The 19,266-nt window shown below is 45.4% G+C and overlaps 1 protein-coding gene across 1 annotated transcript in view; it reads left to right on the forward strand.

Moving 5' to 3' along the window:
• The first annotated feature begins 5,274 nt into the window (after positions 1–5,274).
• The window catches only part of TTL (tubulin tyrosine ligase), a 28,969-nt gene continuing 14,977 nt past the window's right edge, over positions 5,275–19,266 (forward strand). The window contains exon 1 of the mRNA XM_082217138.1: positions 5,275–6,100. Within this exon, the coding sequence (XP_082073264.1) occupies positions 5,944–6,100 (157 nt within the window). The 5' untranslated portion in view covers positions 5,275–5,943. The remainder of the gene's footprint in view (positions 6,101–19,266) is intronic.

A 19,266-nucleotide genomic window follows, 5' to 3' on the forward strand; every position in this document is an offset into this window, starting at 1 on the left:
TGCTTCGGTTCTGGAAATAGGAAAACCACTGTTACCTAAGTCAGTTCTGCAATGTAAACGAAGGGGTGTTAATACAGTATAGTTACTAAAGTGCTCGCCCCATCCCCCAAATAAATTTGAAAGAAACAAATAGGCCTAGGATTAAACTAAGTTATAATTAAATAAATGGGATCTAGAATATTAAGAAAAGTTAATAAGATGGATTATAATTGGAAATTGTTTTAGTTTAAGAATGAGATTGGAAAGCTGTTACTTTCAACCACAAGGAAACTCAGAAGGGAGGCACTAGAGGAAGTCAACCAAGATGTTTAAAAGGTTGGATTTGTAAAGAATTAAATTTGTTGTTATTGTTTATCTGTTTATTGTTCCTTTTTTCTTTTTTCGTTCATTGACCTATTTTGATGTATTTTTCTTTTTTTCTGTTTTTGTGTGTCATTCTGCTTTGTGGTTTTTGTTATAATTGTGGAAAATATAATAAAATTTAATAAATAAATAAATTAAATTTGAAATTCCAGAGGTGGGCATATGTACTTCCTGTTTCCGTGTCATGAAAGAGCACTGAGGACTTACTATATCTTTGTAATAAAAAAATTCCTTCCAGTATCTGAAGAAGTGTGCATGCACACGAAAGCTCATACCAAGAACTAACTTAGTTGGTCTTTAAGGTGCTACTGGAAGGAATTTTTTTATTTTGACTATGGCAGACCAACACGGCTACCTATCTGTAACTACATCTTTGTAATCACAGCTTATTTACCAATACAGAAACAGATCACATTGGTTAGCAGGCAGAAGAACTACTAATTCTGCTTCAGATCCCCAAGGTCCAACTGCATTGCAGGAATATCTCAGCTGCAGCTGAAACACTCAGCTGAAAACCCTCCCAACTCTCTCTTCTGACGCTATACATATTTCTGCCAGACTCTGATGAGCAACACAATGCTGATATGGTATGTTACTCCTGTTTTAATAAACTTACCATATCAACATTACCTTTTAGTAGTACCTAACAATACCGGCTAAAGCCTCAGCGCCTAGGGCTTGCCGATCGAAAGGTCGGCGGTTCGAATCCCCGCGGCGGGGTGCGCTCCCGCTGCTCGGTCCCAGCGCCTGCCCACCTAGCAGTTCGAAAGCACCCCCGGGGGCAAGTAGATAAATAGGGACCGCTTACCAGCGGGAAGGTAAACGGCGTTCCGTGTGCGGCTCTGGCTCGCCAGAGCAGCGTTGTCACGCTGGCCACGTGACCCGGAAGTGTCTGCGGACAGCGCTGGCCCCCGGCCAATAGATGTGAGATGGGCGCACAAACCCCAGAGTCTGTCAAGACTGGCCCGTTCGGGCAGGGGTACCTTTACCTTTAACAATACCTAACTGCCATATTTAGTGAGGATTCATGAATTTAAAAAATATAATTGTAGAGATATTTTCCCCTATTAATTTCTGCCAATCAACACATTAGAAGATTAACAGATTTAGAGTGAATCAGCAATTCTGACTTGTTAACTGCATGTGTTAATTGGCTTACCAATGCGTAATATCTGTGTTGTCAACTCTTTTTGTGAATGGTGACTGTTAATAACCTAACAATCGCCAGCTGTGCTTTTCTACATTTCATTTCCTCCTTACCTGGCTGTATACATTTCCTACCCATCCCTAACTATGTGGGTCTAGCTGTGCATGTGATTTGTGATACACACACACACACACACACCCCACTCAGGGTGACATAGATCTGAAGAAAAGTGTCGTGGTTCACACAAATGCCACAATAAATTTGTTAGTCTTTAAAGTGCCACAATACTATCTGGGAATTTTTGCTGAGACGTACTAACAGAGCTATCCCGCCAGAAGTTGTTAATCTGCCATATGCATGTTTTAAATCGAAATATTAAAAGTTCTGATAGGCTCGGAAATAGCTATGCACATAAAATGAAATCTATTTTCAGAGGGGAAGGTAAAAACATGTGCAGTCCCTCTTTTTTATGAGAATCATTCAAACACACCCCACACACTGCTAGAACGGACACCCACACATGAAGGAAGAGTGATAACTTACGTATGTTGCTGCAAAGGGGGAGTCTATTGGTTTCCAAATGCACACTTCTCATTAATGGACTAGAAATGGCAGCTTTCATAAATAATTTATCTTGGCTTGTTTACAAGTAATCGGAGCCATCGGCAGATGTGATGCCTGTCATGGCAACAGGCAGTCAGCTGATCGGGGACCTGACATCACTGTCAATGGGTCTGGCTGGCAAATCATGGTGAACCTGTTAAGAAGGCAAACCTCCCACAGCTACCAGACCTCACGCCTGATGTCTTAGGAGATCTGAACCATAAGGAGTTGAGGGACAGGAAAAAATTGAATTCTTATATGACAATGGTAGAATGAGAGCATGTCTACACCGATGTACAGAGGTGAGGGAGAATTTTAATTTGGTTCACACTTAAAGGCAAATCTACTTAATTCTCACTTTACCTGAAGCATTGTACAAATTGAATCACAGACAGCTTTCAAAATTTGCACTTCTACAAAAATTTCACTGCAGTTCTGAAGCCAAGGAATGTGCACAAACATTCAAATGCTAGGGTAAAGTGTTTCAGGAAAAGGCATGTTGGTGAAAACTGCATACGAAAATGAAAACCGATTTGCAAAAATGTGTTTACGCCATAAAATTGCATGCAAGAATGTTTCTATTAGGATAAATTCTCACTGAAATGCTGGCAAGTTTTCACTGGGGCTTTTATTTTTTCTTCCCAAAAAAATTGCAAACTGATGTGGAAATGTGGTGAACCTAACTTTAGGCTGGAGAAACAAGAAACTGAGAGAAACTGAAATTGACAGGCTTCCTCATCCCCTCCAACAGGAAACAGGTCCATCAAATTTCACTGGACCTGAAGTTCAAGCTGATACAACAATCATTACTATTTTGTACAAGCAAGACATCTTTGATGCCATTTCATGAGCGGTCTGATAAATGTTGGCGCTGCCACACAGAATATACCTCACTGAGCCACATGCTATGGTCACGGCAAAGGAATTGCCCCATCTATGGGAAGAAGTGTGTTATTGTAGAAAGGTATGAAATCTGTTGGCGTTAAGCTGCTCATAGACTACATGCCTGTATTGTGGAGTCTGACTGATGGGACAGGGTCGTTGAACAGGCCTTATTGTGAAAATTCTGGTGCTTCAGCCTCGGAGACAGCGCCACTTTCCACTGCCCAGTGGACCCAACAACTCTTGGTGACTTCAGACATGCTGCTTATCCTAGACAGCACTTGGGCACCTGCAGGGAAACTCAAAAGAGCTGCTGCCAGTCCGTGTAGACAGCATTGAGCTAGATAGACCAATAGTCTGACTCAGTGTAAGGCCACTTCTTACAACCCTATGGCCTGTATGTAGATCCTATTGGTGGGCGCTGAACACCCCTCAACACAGACTTTATTCCCAGTGCAAACAAGATTCTCCCTGCTTCCACTCCACTTCTTCCTTTCTCTTCCATGCCTGTAGCACAATCACAATGGCAAGTGGCCATTGTCAGCCTTATCCTCCACAAATTCGTCTAATCTTATTTCAGAGCCATCCAAACCAGTCCCCATAGGTACATTAAAGGTAAAGGGACCCCTGACCCTTAGGTCCAGTCATGGCTGACTCTGGGATTGTGGCACTCATCTCGCTTTACTGGCCGAGGGAGCTGGCGTACAGCCTCCGGGTCATGTGGCCAGCAGAACCTGCTGGTGAACCAGAGAAGCGCATAGAAATGTGCAGTACCTATTTATCTACTTGCACTTTGACGGGCTTTTGAACTGCTAGGTTGGCAGGAGCAGGGACCAAGCAACGGGCGCTCTGTTGGATTCTCAGGCCGCAGTCAGAGGTAACTGGCCACACTCCAGGCATTCGGCTTGAGATCCTTGTTGACCTCCCCGTCTGCGTCTCCCGGCAGGATACAGGCAAGGTCACTATCGGCGATCCCACTCAGCGTGAGAGGGACACACCTCTCCTCCCTCCTTCCCTCAGGGAGGGGGAAAGAAACAGACAGAAATCTATTTACATGTCTTTATTTCTGTCATTGCAGCAGTACAGAGAAACACGTCTGCACTCTCCAGACTCCAACAGTAGAGAGAGAAACTCCACCCCTGTACTTCCAGTACAGGTCAGATGACACTCTGAGCTAACATCCGGTGCTCAGTACAGTGAATAGACTGCCCCTTTGTTCCAACAGTACAGTCCCAAACATCAACATCCTGTTTTGCATTCCAGCAACTTGCAGCTCGCTCTTGCATTGCTGCTTTTTCCTGACACGCTCACCCCGTTGCGGGGATTTGAACCGCCGACCTTCCGATTGGCAAGTCCTAGGCTCTGTGGCTTAACCCACAGCAGCACCCACGTCCCTTAGATGGCAATATGAGAACAAGCCTTTTCTGCAGTGGCTCCATTTGTGGAACGCTCTCCCCAGAGAGGCCTGCCTGGCACCTTCATTACATATCTTCAGGCAGAAATGAGTCTCTTCCAACCAGGAATCTGTCTGATTCTATGGCTTTTTAAAAAGTGTTTGTGGGTTTATTTTTGCTATGCATTCTGTATTTTCGTTTTCTATTTTTCTTATATCTTAGAACTGCAGTGTTGTAAGGGGTCCCAAGGATCATCTGGTCCAACCCCCCCTAATTCAGGAGTCTTTTGTCCAATGTGGGGCTCCTACCCACGACCCTGAGATCGAGTCTCCTGCTGTACCGACTGAGGTCTCCCAGGCCACTATCCCAGTCCTGTTGTGAACCGCCCTGCGATCTTTGGATGAAGGGTGATATGCAAATGTAACAATAACAATAACATTTTGTGGGAGTTGGATGAGATTATCCAGCCAGTCACTGATGGTAGCAGCACAATGATGGGTTTGCTCGTTTTTAGGCGTGCGTGTGAGAAAGAGAGAGGATGCGTGTTCAGCGAGGAGGGCCCAGAGCCCCATTGTCTGTACTGTATCCAGCTTGCCGCAGGGCACATACAGTATTTGGAGACGCTGCGCGCCTCTGCTACGGCTCCTCTCGAACCGGCGCAGAGAACCGGTCTCCTTTGCGCTCCTGATCCGGAGCGAAAACACACGCTCGCGCACCCACACACCGAATCAGCTCCGAATCAATCGCACCCAAAGAGCTTGATAAGTGTTCTGGGAACAGAAAGGACAGGCGGGGATCCGCGGCGAGGCGTTTGTTTCCGGAGCCCGGCCCCCTTTTGCTCCCTGACCCCTGCGCTCCGCGGCCCCGGATCACGGCGGGGTGGAGCCAAGATGGAAGAGGAGCCGCTGCCGACGCTGCCGGAGGGGGAGAGGCTGCCTCGGTCTTCCCAGAAGGCGTTTCCTCCTCCTCCAGAGATAGGCGTGCGCCTCTCTGCAAGCGGCAGTGAAAGTTCGGGCTTGTGAGAGCGCCTCCTCCTCAGGGGTGACCATGGCCCTCCGGGGATCGCTGGAGGGACCCGGGGGCCGCTTGGCCGCCGCTTTTTGATCCGGCTCCTGCTGCTGCCTTCGGCGCCTTCCTCGCGAGCATGTAGGAAGGGGTGCTCGGGAGTTCAGCGCTCGAAGGGAAGGTGCCCGGGCTCTGATCCAAGGAAGGCGCGCGCCCGGATCCCACCCCCGGCCACCCTCCCCGGTGCCGCGGAACCGGAGTCAGACCCGGCGGCAAGCCTCCTTCGCTGCGTCCTCTCGGTTTCTTCGCCGCCGCCGCCGCCCCTAACTCGTTTTTGAGCCCGGCAGGGTGGATACGTCTCTTGCAATGCCGGTTTGGATGGTTTTTATTTTGGGGGGGCTAAGAGACGGCGGGGCCCCCACGCCTTTTTAATCCATGGGTCCAGGGCTTGCGCTTTGATCCGGCCAGGTGGGGCGGGGGAGTGGCGGCGCATTTTGCGCCTCTATTTATTTATTTATGGTTCATTTTTAAATATATACATATATAAAGATGTACACGTTTGTGGCACGGGATGAGAACAGCAGCGTCTACGCGGAAGTCTCCAAAATCCTGCTTTCCACCGGACAATGGAAGAGGCTGAAAAGGGACAACCCCAGGTTTAACCTCATGCTGGGGGAAAGGAACAGGCTGCCATTTGGGAGACTGGGTAAGCGAGCGATGGGGCCGACAGTTATCCGGGCAAACGAGCTGGCTGGGGTTTTTTTGCGCTCTCGAGCATCAGGTTTCCGCGCAACACTCCTAAAGCTGCGCTTGGTTGTATGAATGGGCGCGCGGGGGAGGCAGCCGGCTGCGTTCGAAGCAATACGGCGCCGGGTTTCCTCCCCCTAGACCTGCTTCTTATGTATGCAACTGCTTAAGTTTGGGTGCACAAGAGGAGTGGCGTGAGAGAGAGTGAAGGAGAGGGTCTGTCTGGCTCGTGGCGCATATAACTAGATTTGGGTGTTGGCTACTGCAACCAGGGGGTGACTTGACTGTTTGGCAAGTCCGCTTGGGGATTTGCTTTTTCTTGGGGGGGTTGGAGGACAGAAAGTAGCTGGAGTAAACGATATACTGTACTGGCACAACGTCATAAAATTGGCATCCCTTGTACAGTACCTTCACCTCCTGATATATTTGTTATCAGTGTTTTTTAATGAACCAAAGGATTGCGGCAGTTGTGAAACAAATTTGGACTGGGGTGTTCCTCTTGGTAAGGATAATGATGCATTCGGTTGGGTCTCAATCACAACATATTTCTGAAAATCACATTTCTATAGGAATACTTAGATTTCTGCCCCACTTCCAAAGGAACCACTGGAGAGCAAACTTACCGTATATGGCAGCCAGTCCCTTATTAGGTACCGAAATGTCATTTTTGCCTTTTCATATTAGACTGTGGTTAGAAGCAACCACAGATCACCAGCAAACTGCCCTTTGGCAGGCTTTGTTGTACCTTGACCATTTTTTTAAAAAGACGGCTGGATCTCCCAAGTGTTCAGCAAAAGTGTTGTTGTGTGTGTATTGTTGATGATAAAAGTAACAAGAGTGCCCTTTATTGAAGTGACACGGGAAGGACTTTTCCTAAGTTGGAAATAGTAATTAAGCTGTGCGCAAAAGACGGATGAATCTTAAAAAGTTGCCAGTGTGGTGTAGTGGTTAAGAGCGGTAGTCTTGTAATCTGGGGAACCGGGTTCGCGTCTCCGCTCCTCCACATGCAGCTGCTGGGTGACCTTGGGCCAGTCACACTTCTGTGAAGTCTCTCAGCCCCACTCACCTCACAGAGTGTTTGTTGTGGGGGAGGAAGGGAAAGGAGATTGTTAGCCGCTTTGAGACTCCTTAAAGGGAGTGAAAGGCGGGATATCAAATCCAAACTCTTCTTCTTCTTCTTATATCTTTAATACAAAGACCCAAACACTTGGCAAAAAGAGTTTAGTTCATTAACCTCCACTCTTTGAGTTGTTCATAGTTACTGGTTGACTAACTTTAAAGCTGATCCACATTGAAAGCTGATCCACAGACCTCTGGGTATAGGGTGGTATATAAATTCTAATAATAAGAAGAATTTATGTGAACAAAAACGAATGACACTGCAAATTTCTGTGCTGCCTCTTAATTTTGTGTAATAGTCTTTATTTTCTTCAGTGGGGTTATTTTTAAAATGCCATTTGCGGACTCTTGTGAGTCAGGCAGACAAGACATTTGAGCCTGTTCAGCCAAGAGAGAATAATGTGCTTTTGGAACAGGTGGCGTCTTCGAGAGATGGATTCCTGGGAGGAGAGAGAGCAATTAGGGGGATGTAGGAATAGTGGCGACAACCCCAGGGAGAACTGTAGTCCAAAATACCTGGAAGGCCCATGGCGAAGGACAAGCTCCATTGGTTGACTTTGGGACAGGATGAGCTTTGGGAGGATGGAATAAGTCCTGGAATTAAAAACAAAACAAAACCATAGAGTGCATTGTACTTGGGAAGAATTGCAGAAATGGCTTGCTCATAACAGCATTGGAAAGTGCATCAAGGATTCTAGTAGGCCTGAAGCTAAGCATGAGTCAGTAGCTAAAAAGGCTGAGTCAGGAACAAGTTCCATAATTTGACTATTCACTGCACAAAAAGGTACTTCCCTAAATCTTCCAACATTCATTCAGCTTTATTGGATGCCTACAAAGTCCTGGTGTTACGAGAGAGGGAGAAAAAAAAATTCTCTGTCCACTTTCTCCATGCCATGCAGAATTTTATAAGCTTCTATCTTATCACCTCTTTCTTTTCTCCGAACTAAAAAGCCCCAAACGCTGCAACCTTCCCGAACGGAGGAGTCTCTCCATCCCCTTGATCATTTTACTGGCCCTTTCCTGAACCTTTTCCAACTCTGCAATATCCTTGCAAGAAAGGGGATTTCAGCTAAGTATTAGGAAGAACCTCTTGATGCTGCACACTGGAACAAGGTGGATGGCTTTGCTCTCATCAGAAGGTTTTAAGCAGAGGCTGGATGGTTCCCCTTTAGGGACGTTGGGTTGCTGGCACTAGATAGTTGGATTGGTGAACTTGGTGGATTCTTTCGCCTCTTACGATTCTGTTAATCTCAAGTTTTTCAGAAAATCAAACTAGGAAAGAAGAGTCCCAGCCTTCTGCCACCCTACAAGGTAGAAGATCACACACTGAGCCGTGTGCTGCTTTCTGAGATCAATGGGCAGTCATAATAATATACAGTCCTATGTATGTCTAGTCAATGGGATTATTCCCAAGTAAGTGCATATAGGATTGGGTACATTCATGGGTACATGAACAGGATCATTATTTAAGCAAACCAAACAAATCCATTTGTTCCAACTGCAGACTAATCCTACGGAAATGTAAACGTCATGGAAACTAGCCTTGAGGGGAGTGTGACAGTAGGATAGGCTCTGCAGTTGCTCTGCTCCCAACATACAGAATTCCTTCTCCAAGGTTATGAGCTCCCTGCTTTGCCATTTCATCTCCTGTGTGGATCATGAATCTCAGTAATTGTTTTAACTGATGCATGAGTAAGAATAGCCAGGCGCAGCTGCTCTAGATAGGGGACATACCAGCAGCTGCACCAACTCGAGGAGAACCCAAGAACTAGGACCAACTCAAGGAGTTCCCCATCCAAGATAGGTTGTACCTCTCCATCTAGATTGATCACATGTACACAGACATGGTACCTCCATCTTGGTCTGCATTAAGGACAGTTTCAGAGCTCGGGACAGCTAATGGAGGATATTCTCATAACTCACCTCGTGTGGCCTTCTAACTGGAAGGAAAGAAGTGTGTCTTATCCTGTTTGTGGATTGGACACCTCTGCAAAACTGTTGTTGTTTAGTCGTGTCTGACTCTTCGTGACCCCATGGACCAGAGCAAGCCAGGCCCTCCTGTCTTCCACTGCCTCCCACAGTTTGGTCACACTCATGTTTGTAGCTTCGAGAACACTGTCCGACCAAGCTACAACTGCTTTTGTGCTAGTGTTACTGATGGAATGATTGCAAACAAAATGCAAAGTCAGAATAGCTGGCCAGGCAGCAGGACTGGTGAGCAACAATTCAGACAAAGGAAGTTAGGACTGATTGATAATGGAACATGAGTCAGCAATTAAGGATGGTTGCATAAAATGCTAATGGACTGCATTAGCAGAAAGCTTCATGTCCAGATTTCAGGAACCAATGCTGATTTTCTTGGCTCTGATGGGTTCTCAGCTGATGCACTCTGTAAAGTTCTGGATGCCACAACTATAAGCAAATGAAAGATCCGCCTTGTAGCCTTGGGACTTTTCCCAGCCCAAATCCTATTCCAACAGGGCTACATTGTGCCCTTGTGTAAATAAAGGGTGAAGCATGGTCAGGCTATTCTTGCTAGTTGTGTTTTGTTTTTAAAAGAAGCAAGTTGTGTGCTTCAGCAGTATAGAAGGCAAGACTGGGTTAAAAGAATGAAGAAAGTACAATATAGCTATATTTTCAAGTGGGAGTTTGCAGGCAAAGCAATAAACCTGACTCCTGAAAGGCGCTTAACATGGAGCTGCTCTTGAAGACAGCTTGGAAGCTGCTGCTGGAACAGAATGTGGTAGCATAGCTTTTGACTAGAGGAAACGACGGATTGCTTAACATCAGCTTTGTGCCAACCTCATCGTTATTTGTTTGTCTCCAGGCCACATTAATGGAGTGCGCTTTCCCTAAATGCTCTGGGTGTTTTTGTTGGATTTATCTTAATGAGTTGTAGTTGTCCCTGGGCATGTGCCTTTGCCACTGCAGCGTTAAAAGTGTGCTAACAGTACTTGCAATTCAGGTTGTTACGATTCTCAGCTGCTCTGAAGGCCATATGGCAGAAAGCGACCTATGAACTTGAGAGCTATTTATATTTAAGGGGTGGCGCTGTGGTCTAAACCACTGAGCCTCTTGGGCTTGATGATCAGAAGGCTGGCAGTTCGAATCCCCGTGACAGGGTGAGCTCCCGTTGCTCTGTTCTAGCTCCTGCCAGCCTAGCAGTTCGAAAGCATCCCAGTGCAAGTAGATAAATGGGTATCGTTGAGGCGGGAAGGTAAACGGCGTTTCCATGCGCTCTGGCACTTGTCACAGTCCTCCGTGCACCAGAAGCGGTTTAGTCCTGCTGGCCACATGAGCCGGAAATCTTTCTGTGGACAAACGCCGGCTCCCTCGGCCTGAAAGCGAGATGAGCGCTGCAACCCCATAGTCGCATTTGACTGGACTGAACTGTCCAGGAGTCCTTTAGAAGGTAAAGGGACCCCTGACCATTAGGTCCAGTCGTGGCCGACTCGGGGGTTGCAGCGCTCATCTCGCTTTACTGGCCGAGGGAGCCGGCGTACAGCTTCCGGGTCATGTGGCCAGCATGACTAAGCCACTTCTGGTGAAACCAGAGCAGTGCACGGAAATGCCGTTTACCTTCCCGCCGGAGCGGTACCTATTTATCTACTTGCACTTTGATGTGCTTTCGAACTGCTAGGTTGGCAGGAGCTGGGACCGAGCAACAGGAGCTCACCCCGTCGCGGGGATTCGAACCGCCGACCTTTTGATCGGCAAGTCCTAGGCTCTATGGTTTAACCCACAGCGCCACCCCCCATAGGAGTCCTTTACCTTTACCTTGTTACCTTTATATTTAAACAATGCATTAAGTGATTGCATGAATATACCACAATTTAAGAAGGATATTGACAAGCTGGAGTCCGTCCAGAGGAGGTCAAGCAGGATGATCAAGGGTCTTCATTTCATATGTTAGTACATTCCTTTTACTCATATTTTCAGCAGTAAACAATACTATTTTAAAAAATGGTTTAATTACTTTCCTTTCCTTTGCTGAACCCCTTCTGTTTGAAATTTGCACCAGCATGGTCTATAAAGCATCTCCAACAGGGATGTATGATTGATTGACATAATAATATTAAAATTGCTATCCCCCCCTCCCCCCATTTTATATTTTGAACTTAGCTGCATGTAACAGAGTGGTTGTTTTTGTTTTTAGCCATGCTCAGATTCATTTCTTGAGCCTGAGGGTATAGAGTGTTGTCAGACTCCAATTCCCATCAGCCCCAGATTATAACAAGCGTTGCCTTGAAAAATTTGTCTTTAAATTCAGCTCTGTGCAAGGCCAGATGTCAGGATGCGTGATTAAGCCGTACGAATGAAACTAATCTTCAACAAATCGTGTAGGAGGAAGAAAGGCAGGTGACACAGCAAGTGAAGAAAGAGAAATCAAATCCGGATGGAAGTTCTGCATAATTTCAAGGGAATCTTGGGCTTAGATGAGGAGCGGAATCTATAAATCTCTATGGAACACAAAGTTCAACTTGGATGTAATTAGAGAGAGAGATTAGAGAGAGAGAATGAATTATTAATGTGGTTAAGGGATATCCATCCCCACTTAGGACTGCTTTACCCGATATCAGAGGCTGAAACACAACATGCTATCCTGGGATAGGGAAACAACCAGAGATATCCGGACAGTCAGGAAAATAGAGTACCATATGCTTCTCCAACAGATGTGGACAGATGTAGTATTCTTATTATTCTATTATTAAATTTATATACCGCCCTTCATCCAAGCATCACAGGGTGGTTTGGAAAATAAAAACACAAAAATATATACCATAGTAGCAAACAAAAACAATAACCCCTGCACACAGTTTGAAAGGCCGTTGATTGTTTAATTAGCCAAAGCACTTGGGAGACGATGAATGTTATTGCCTGGCACCTAAAGATATATATCAGAAGCGTTCTTGTGTGGTCACCTAGGAGCCTCAAAGGATGATCTCAGGGTCCGGGTCAGTTCCTATGGGGAGAGGTGGTCCTTGAGGTATTGAGGTCCTGAGCCACTTAAGGCTTTATAGGTTAAAAACAGCACTTTGAATTGGGCCCGGAAACTAATCGGCAGCCAGTGCAGTCTGGCCAGAATTGGTCTAATACAGTGGACGCTTGGGTTGTGAACATGATCCGTGTGGGAAGCACGTTCGCAACCCGCAGAGCCGCATCTGCGCACGCGCGGGTTGCGATTCAGTGCTTCTGCACATGTGCAAAGCGCGATTTAGCGCTTCAGTGCATGTGCAAGCGCCGAAACATGGAAGTAACCCGTTCCAGTACTTCCGGGTTTGGCGTGGTGAGCAACCTGAAATCGCACAACCCGAAGTGTCTGTAACCCAAGGTATGACTGTCTGCTCAAACCGTCTTCTCCCGGTGAGCAACTTGGCTGCTGAATTCTGCACCAAGCTGTCTTCAGGGGCAGCCCCACGAATAATGCATTGCAGTAATCTTAACCTAGAGGTTAGCAGAGCATAGGCAACAGGAGTGAGGCTATCCCTGTCTAGATATGGGCACAGCTTAGCCACCAGCCAAAGCTGATGGAAGGCACTCTTATCACTGAGGCCACCTTGAGCTCAAGTGATGGTAATGGATCTATTATTATTATTATTATTATTATTATTATTATTATTATTATTATTATTATTTCTATACTGCTCTTTATCTGAAGATCACAGGGCAATTTACAATAAGTACCCCCACTATTAGTAACTACTTTCCACTAGCAGTGCCTCAATCTTATTTGGATGGAGCTTCAGTTTGTTAAATCATAGAATCATAGATTGTAGAGTTGCAAGGGAACCTGTGTATCAGGGGTCAGCAAACTTTTTCAGCAGGGAGCCGGTCCACTTTCCCTCAGACCTCGTGGGGGGCCGGACTATATTTTTTGGGGGAAATGAACAAATTCCTATGCCCCACAAATAGCTCAGAGATGCATTTTAAATAAAAGCACACATTCTACTCATGTAAAAAAACAGTGATTCCCAGACCATCCACGGGTCGGATTGAAAAGGCGATTGGGCCGCATCTGGCCCCCGGGCCTTAGGTTGCCTGCCCCTGCTATGGATCATCTCATCCAGTCCCCTGCGATGCAGGAACATGCAGCTATCCCATACAGGGATCGAACCTGTGACCTTGGCGTTACCAGCACCATGCTCTACCCAACTGAGCTACCCGTGTCTCACATCTGCAGATGTCAAGGAGAAATAGAGCTGTGTGTCATCAGCCTATTGCTGGCAACGTACTCATGTAGATGTTATATTTTATATTTTTTTATTAGTTTTTTAACATAACATTTTCAACAATTATTAAACATACTTTTATATCTTATATCTTATACACTTTTTAAATATTATAACTAATGTCTCTCTTCTTTCTCTTCTTTGCAATATTTCATATATTTCTCCTTACAAAACTTCTTGTAGTCCTACTAGCGTAATTTGTTGATTACAATTGCTCTTCAAATAGTTCGTATATTTCTTCCAATCTTCTGTAAATCTCTGGTCCCGCAGGTTTCGAATCCTTCCTGTCAATTTAGCCAATTCTGCGTAGTCCATTAATTTTGTCTGCCATTCTTCTTTCATCGGTATTTTTTCTTGCTTCCATTTCTGGGACAACAGGTTTCATGTAGATGTTAAACAGCATCTTAAATTGAACTTCGTGTCCCTTTAGAGATCCAAGATTCTCCTCCTTATCTAGCCTGAGATGATTCCCTTGCAACTCTGCAGATTCGCCTCCGGATTTCGTTACTCTCCTCACTTGCTGCGCCATCTTCCGTTTTTGCTCCTTCGTGATTGTCCAAGTTTAGTTCTACCCTAACAGTTTAATAACCCTTCTTGACATCCGGCCTCGTGCAGAGCTAAACCCAAAGGCAGATTTCACAGAAACCCTTGTTAAGATCCGCCTCTCCTTCGGCAATTAAAAACACTTGGATAACTACTGTGTGGGCTCAGTTGCGTATTTTTTATTTTCTTCCTTGTTTTAAGCACCAGTACTTCAGCTCTGTCAATGCCCCCATTGTTGCCATAAAAAAGAGCTTTTTGATCGCCCTCCACCACCATCTGTGGGGAGGAAAGCCAAGAGCTCTGTTGAATCTCCTTTGTCAATGGTCTTTGATACAATTCTCAACGTGAATCCATTTGATGAGGGAGGCTAGCGTTTTCGGAATATTTTCCTAGGCCTTCCTCACTTTTGCAAGCATTCCCCACTTGGAATTGTTCTTACACAGTGGTACCTTGGGTTAAGTACTTAATTCGTTCCGGAGGTCTGTACTTAACCTGAAACTGTTCTTAACCTGAAGCACCACTTTAGCTAATGGGGCCTCCTGCTGCCGCCGCGCCGCTGGAGCACAATTTCTGTTCACGTCCTGAAGCAAAGTTCTTAACCTGAAGCACTACTTCTGGGTTAGCGGAGTCTGTAACCTGAAGCGTATGTAACCTGAAGCGTATGTAACCTGAGGTACCACTGTAGGTTCTTAAATTTCAGCAAACGTCATCAAACCTTGGCGTGGCTAAGCCCGGTTCTAATGCCCAATGTACTGTGCAGTGGGGGCCTGCAAATATCGCACAAGAGCCTTGACCAATTCATCCATTGAGAAGCTATTATGATACTAGTATCATGCATTATACATGAGAAGCCCAGTGAAAGTTCGCCCGAGGTCAGTTGAAAAGCTACATTCATGCAGTTTTACACTTTGGGACAGTTCACACCAACTCTCACTACTTTCTGTGTTTCCTCCACCTTTAAAAAAACACACCACTTTTTCCTTTTTAAATATGCTCAGATGTGATCCTGTTGCATTGCTAGATGTTTCAAATGTGCATTTGTATAACGTATGCACACAGAATCAGCCTATTTGTCCGTCTAGCTCAGTAATGTTATTCTAGCAGCAGTTCTCCAGGGAGCTGGAGCGAAGAAAGGTCTTCTATGTCACCTGCTACCCGATTCTTCCTTTGTTTGTTTCGAGATGCCTGGGATTAAATTTGGGACTTGTTTCTGCATGCAGAGCATGTACTCTACCACTGCTGAGTTACAGCTCCTCCCATCCTATAAGGCCCCATTTGCACCGTACATTTAAAGCACTACTGTACTACTTGCCCTTGAGGCTGACCCAGAAACTCCAGCGGGTGCAGAATGCCGCGGCGAGGCTCCTTACGGGGTCCTTGCTGCGGGATCACATTCAACGGCCAACTGCACTGGCTCCCGGTGGAGTACAGGATCAGGTTTAAGGTGCTGGTTAGATTGGTCTCAACTAGGGTCAGGGCCTTTTCAGTACTGGCCCCGACTTGGTGGAACGCTCTGTCACAAGAGACTAGGGCCCTGCGGGACTTGACATCTTTCCACAGGGCCTGCAAGACAGAGCTATTCCGCCTGGCCTTTGGTTTGGACTCACTCTGACTCTTATGTTGCCCTCCCCTTATGGTCTTGATCTATCGGCTACTTTTAAAATGAGGCTGCATTTTAAATTGCATTTTAACCTGTATTTTAAATTGTTGGTTCCCCCCCTCTCTTTTTCCTCTATTATGTTTTTACTGTGATTTTCTTGGTGTTAGCCGCCCTGAGCCCGGCTCTGGCCGGGGAGGGCAGGGCATAATTTTTTTAAAAAAATTAAATTATTATTACTTAAAGCAAGCATGAAGTCCTGCAAAGAACCCGGGGAAGCGTGGTTTGCTGAGAGTTGTTGGGGGGTGGCTCATACTCTCCTCAAAGAGCTACAATTCCCAGAGTGATCTAACAATCATTCCCTCTTCCCAGGGAATTCTGAGAATTTTAGCTCTGTGAGGAGACAGTAAGCGTTCCCAGGAATCTTTGGGCGAAGCCATGACTCTTTAAAGTGGAATGGTTCTGCTTTAAATGTCTAGTGCAGATGGAGCCTAAGTCACGGTAGGGAAGACGTCAGGGCTCATTATTCCAGGCTGAAGTTCTGCTCACTGCACACCATACAGAGAATTGTTTAAATTATTAAATTATTCTTACTACATTTCCACATCGCTTTGTGAATCTTCGTTTAACGTTCCCATAAAAATTCATCAGCTTGTGGTTTTGTTTTTTTAATCATCCGCTAATTTCTCTTAATATACACATTTAATGATTCAATTTTGCCCAAGATAGACATTTCTACAAAGCAGTTTTACCTAACAGAATGCATTTTGTATGTTAGTGGAAATAACATATAAAATGCATTATATATGGAGAAAGAATTATTATGCACACTTTGCCATAGTATGTTTGTTTCTGTTGTCATCTTCTTCGGCGGTCACTCATAGCCGAGTAAGATTGTCTTCCATGAATGTGGTCTTAGCAGTGAGTCCATAAGTGACCGTAGAGGCCAATTCTGAATCCACACATCCTTCCACAGTGGGGACATAGGTTTCTAGGTGGGAGTTTATCATGGTGAAGATTAGCCAAATGTGCCTTCCTCTTAGCTCATTTCTCCCTTTCACCCTGAGTTCATGCTTCTTCATAATGCCTTCTGTAATGGCTGTTCTCCAATTGGAGCGCTCGTGTTTGTTTCTGCATTCATTGCTCAGCTGGTGAACTTCATTGCAAAATTCATTGAAGAGTGAATTTCAAGGATTGGCTGTATTTCAGTTCTCAAATTGCTTTGGAAAGTGCAAATTATGTAGGTTTGCCTTCCAGTGTGAACTGAATCTAAGTTCTCTTTCATCTCTAGGCAAAAGGTAGATCACTGGGTGATTTGTAGTAGACGGGGAAATCCTGCCTTCCAAATATTTAACAATACCAGCAGAAACTACTGCCCAGCTACCCTCAGTTGAACTGCTGAACAGAAGAAAGCATGGGAATGGGTTTTTATGTGAAAGGACTGGCCTGCGTTCAGTTCTGAAACTCACAACAGATTCCTGAGCTCTGAATTCTTTAATTCTGAATATCTTTTGCACCAGGGTCTGCTTGGCGAATCTTGGGGCTGTAGTATAAAAGAAAGTAGATCCCGTAAGCCTGATGTCGGCTGACCCTTGCTGTGTAGGTCTGGAAACGACTTAAGCTGCTTACGTCTCACAGAAGGCAATGGGATTTAAGCAGTCTGTCTGGGAAATTGCAGCCTTTGTATTATCAGATGTAAGGGTGCCCAAATCTCTTCTTGCATATGCCCAAATTGGCTTCTTCCTAAATGTGAGCATGGCACACATTAATGCATCTCTTCTTGTCTGTCCGTATCTATGTATTGACCTTCATTATTTCTAGCTCGTACACTGGCTGCACTTTGACCTTATATTGTTATGCGCATGAGCCAGGGTTAAGCCTTGCCCCCATACGCTCCCCGTTTCCTCCTCCAGCTCTGTTTTTAACTAACCACAGTTTAGTATCAAGTCTGAACCCAGAAGCTTTACTCAAATGAGGCAACTTCAAACCTTGGTTTATCAAGCTGGCTTGTTTCAATACACTGTGGCAATATTAACCCAAATTTAGGGCAATTGCCTATGCCTGGCTCACCTGACTTATTGTTTGCCTACCTTCAGATCTGACTGGGTAGATAAGTTCTCCCTGTCCGCTTTATCTACACCATGCCAAATTGTATAGACCTCTATCCCCTCCCTTGCACCTTTTTCAAAACTAAAAAGCTCTAAATGTCATAACCTGTCTTCCAACCCCTTGACCATTTTGTTTCCCCGTTTCTGAACTACTGCTTCACACTGAAAGCGGGATGGGGATGGGGGGGTGAATCACACTTGTGAATGCTCCCTGTGTAAAATATTCCCTGCAAGTATAAATCTAGCACATTGCAGGGAGAGGTTCTAGGCCAGTCTGATCCCTTCTGAGCTACTTTTCTCCTTGCAGGAATTTTGTGGGTTGTTTTTTTACATAGAGAAACATTCAAAATTTTAACTGGAGTGTATTTATTGAGACCCACTTGCAGTTAGAAATAACAACAACAACAACAACAACATTTATTTATTTATTTATTTATTTATTTATTTATTTATTTATAGGCCGTCCATCTGGCTGGGCTTCCCCAGCCACTCTGGGCGGCTTCCAAAAAAATATTAAAATACTGTGATACATCAAACATTAAAAGCTTCCCTAAACAGGGCTGTCTTCAGATGTCTTCTAAAAGTATGGTAGTTGTTGTTCTCTTGGACATCTGGTGGGAGGACGTTCCACAGGGCGGGTGCCACTACCGAGAAGGCCCTCTGCCTTGTTCCCTGTAACTTGGCTTCTCACAGTGAGGGAACTGCCAGAAGGCCTTCAGTGCTGGACCTCAGTGTCCGGGTAGAACGATGGGGGAGGAGATGCTCCTTCAGATATACTGGACCGAGGCCGTTTATATATGTTATATAATCACCTCCTGCATGTGTACCTGAGACTTCAGTCTTTGTGGATTTGTAAAGAGATAGAACCCTATCTTCTAAGCCGCACAATGATGGGGTGAGGGACTTTTCTGTTCTTCCCACAGTGACTGCTTATACCACTTCAGTAAGGTGTCACTTCTGATTTGGTGCTAACTGTGGTTATTAACTCAGGGATGGTCATGCAGCTTGGGTTTAGAATGCCACTTGCTAGCCTAGGAGAAGCCAAAATCCTGCCTTCCAGGTGTCTGTTGGACTACAGCTCCCATCTGGTGCAGCCAGCATGAGCAGTGGTCAGGGATTTGAAGTCCAAAACATCCTGTTCGCAACCCCAAATGAAATCAGGAAGAGTCATCAGCCTGCCTTTCAGCAATGTGTGTTTAAGTACAAAAGAATACATGTTACCGTGCTACCTTGGTTGTCAAACTTAATCCGTTCCAGGAGTCCATTCGACTCCCGGAACCCTTCGAAAACCAAGACGCGGCTTCTGATTGGCTGCAGAAGCTTCCTGCACTCAAGTGGAAGCCACGTCGGATGTTCAGCTTCCGAAAAACGTTCTCAAACCGGAACACTCATTTCCGGGTTTGCGGCGTTCGGGAGCCGATTTGTTTGGGAGCCAAGCCGTTCGAGTACCAAGGTATCACTGTATTTCCTTGAGGCTTGGGCACAAGCAAAATGGCTGGGATTTTAAATTTCACTTTTGCATTCCACC

This window comes from Podarcis vaucheri (assembly GCF_965113315.1).
Source record: "Podarcis vaucheri genome assembly, chromosome: 3".
NCBI classification, from domain to species: domain Eukaryota; kingdom Metazoa; phylum Chordata; class Lepidosauria; order Squamata; family Lacertidae; genus Podarcis; species Podarcis vaucheri.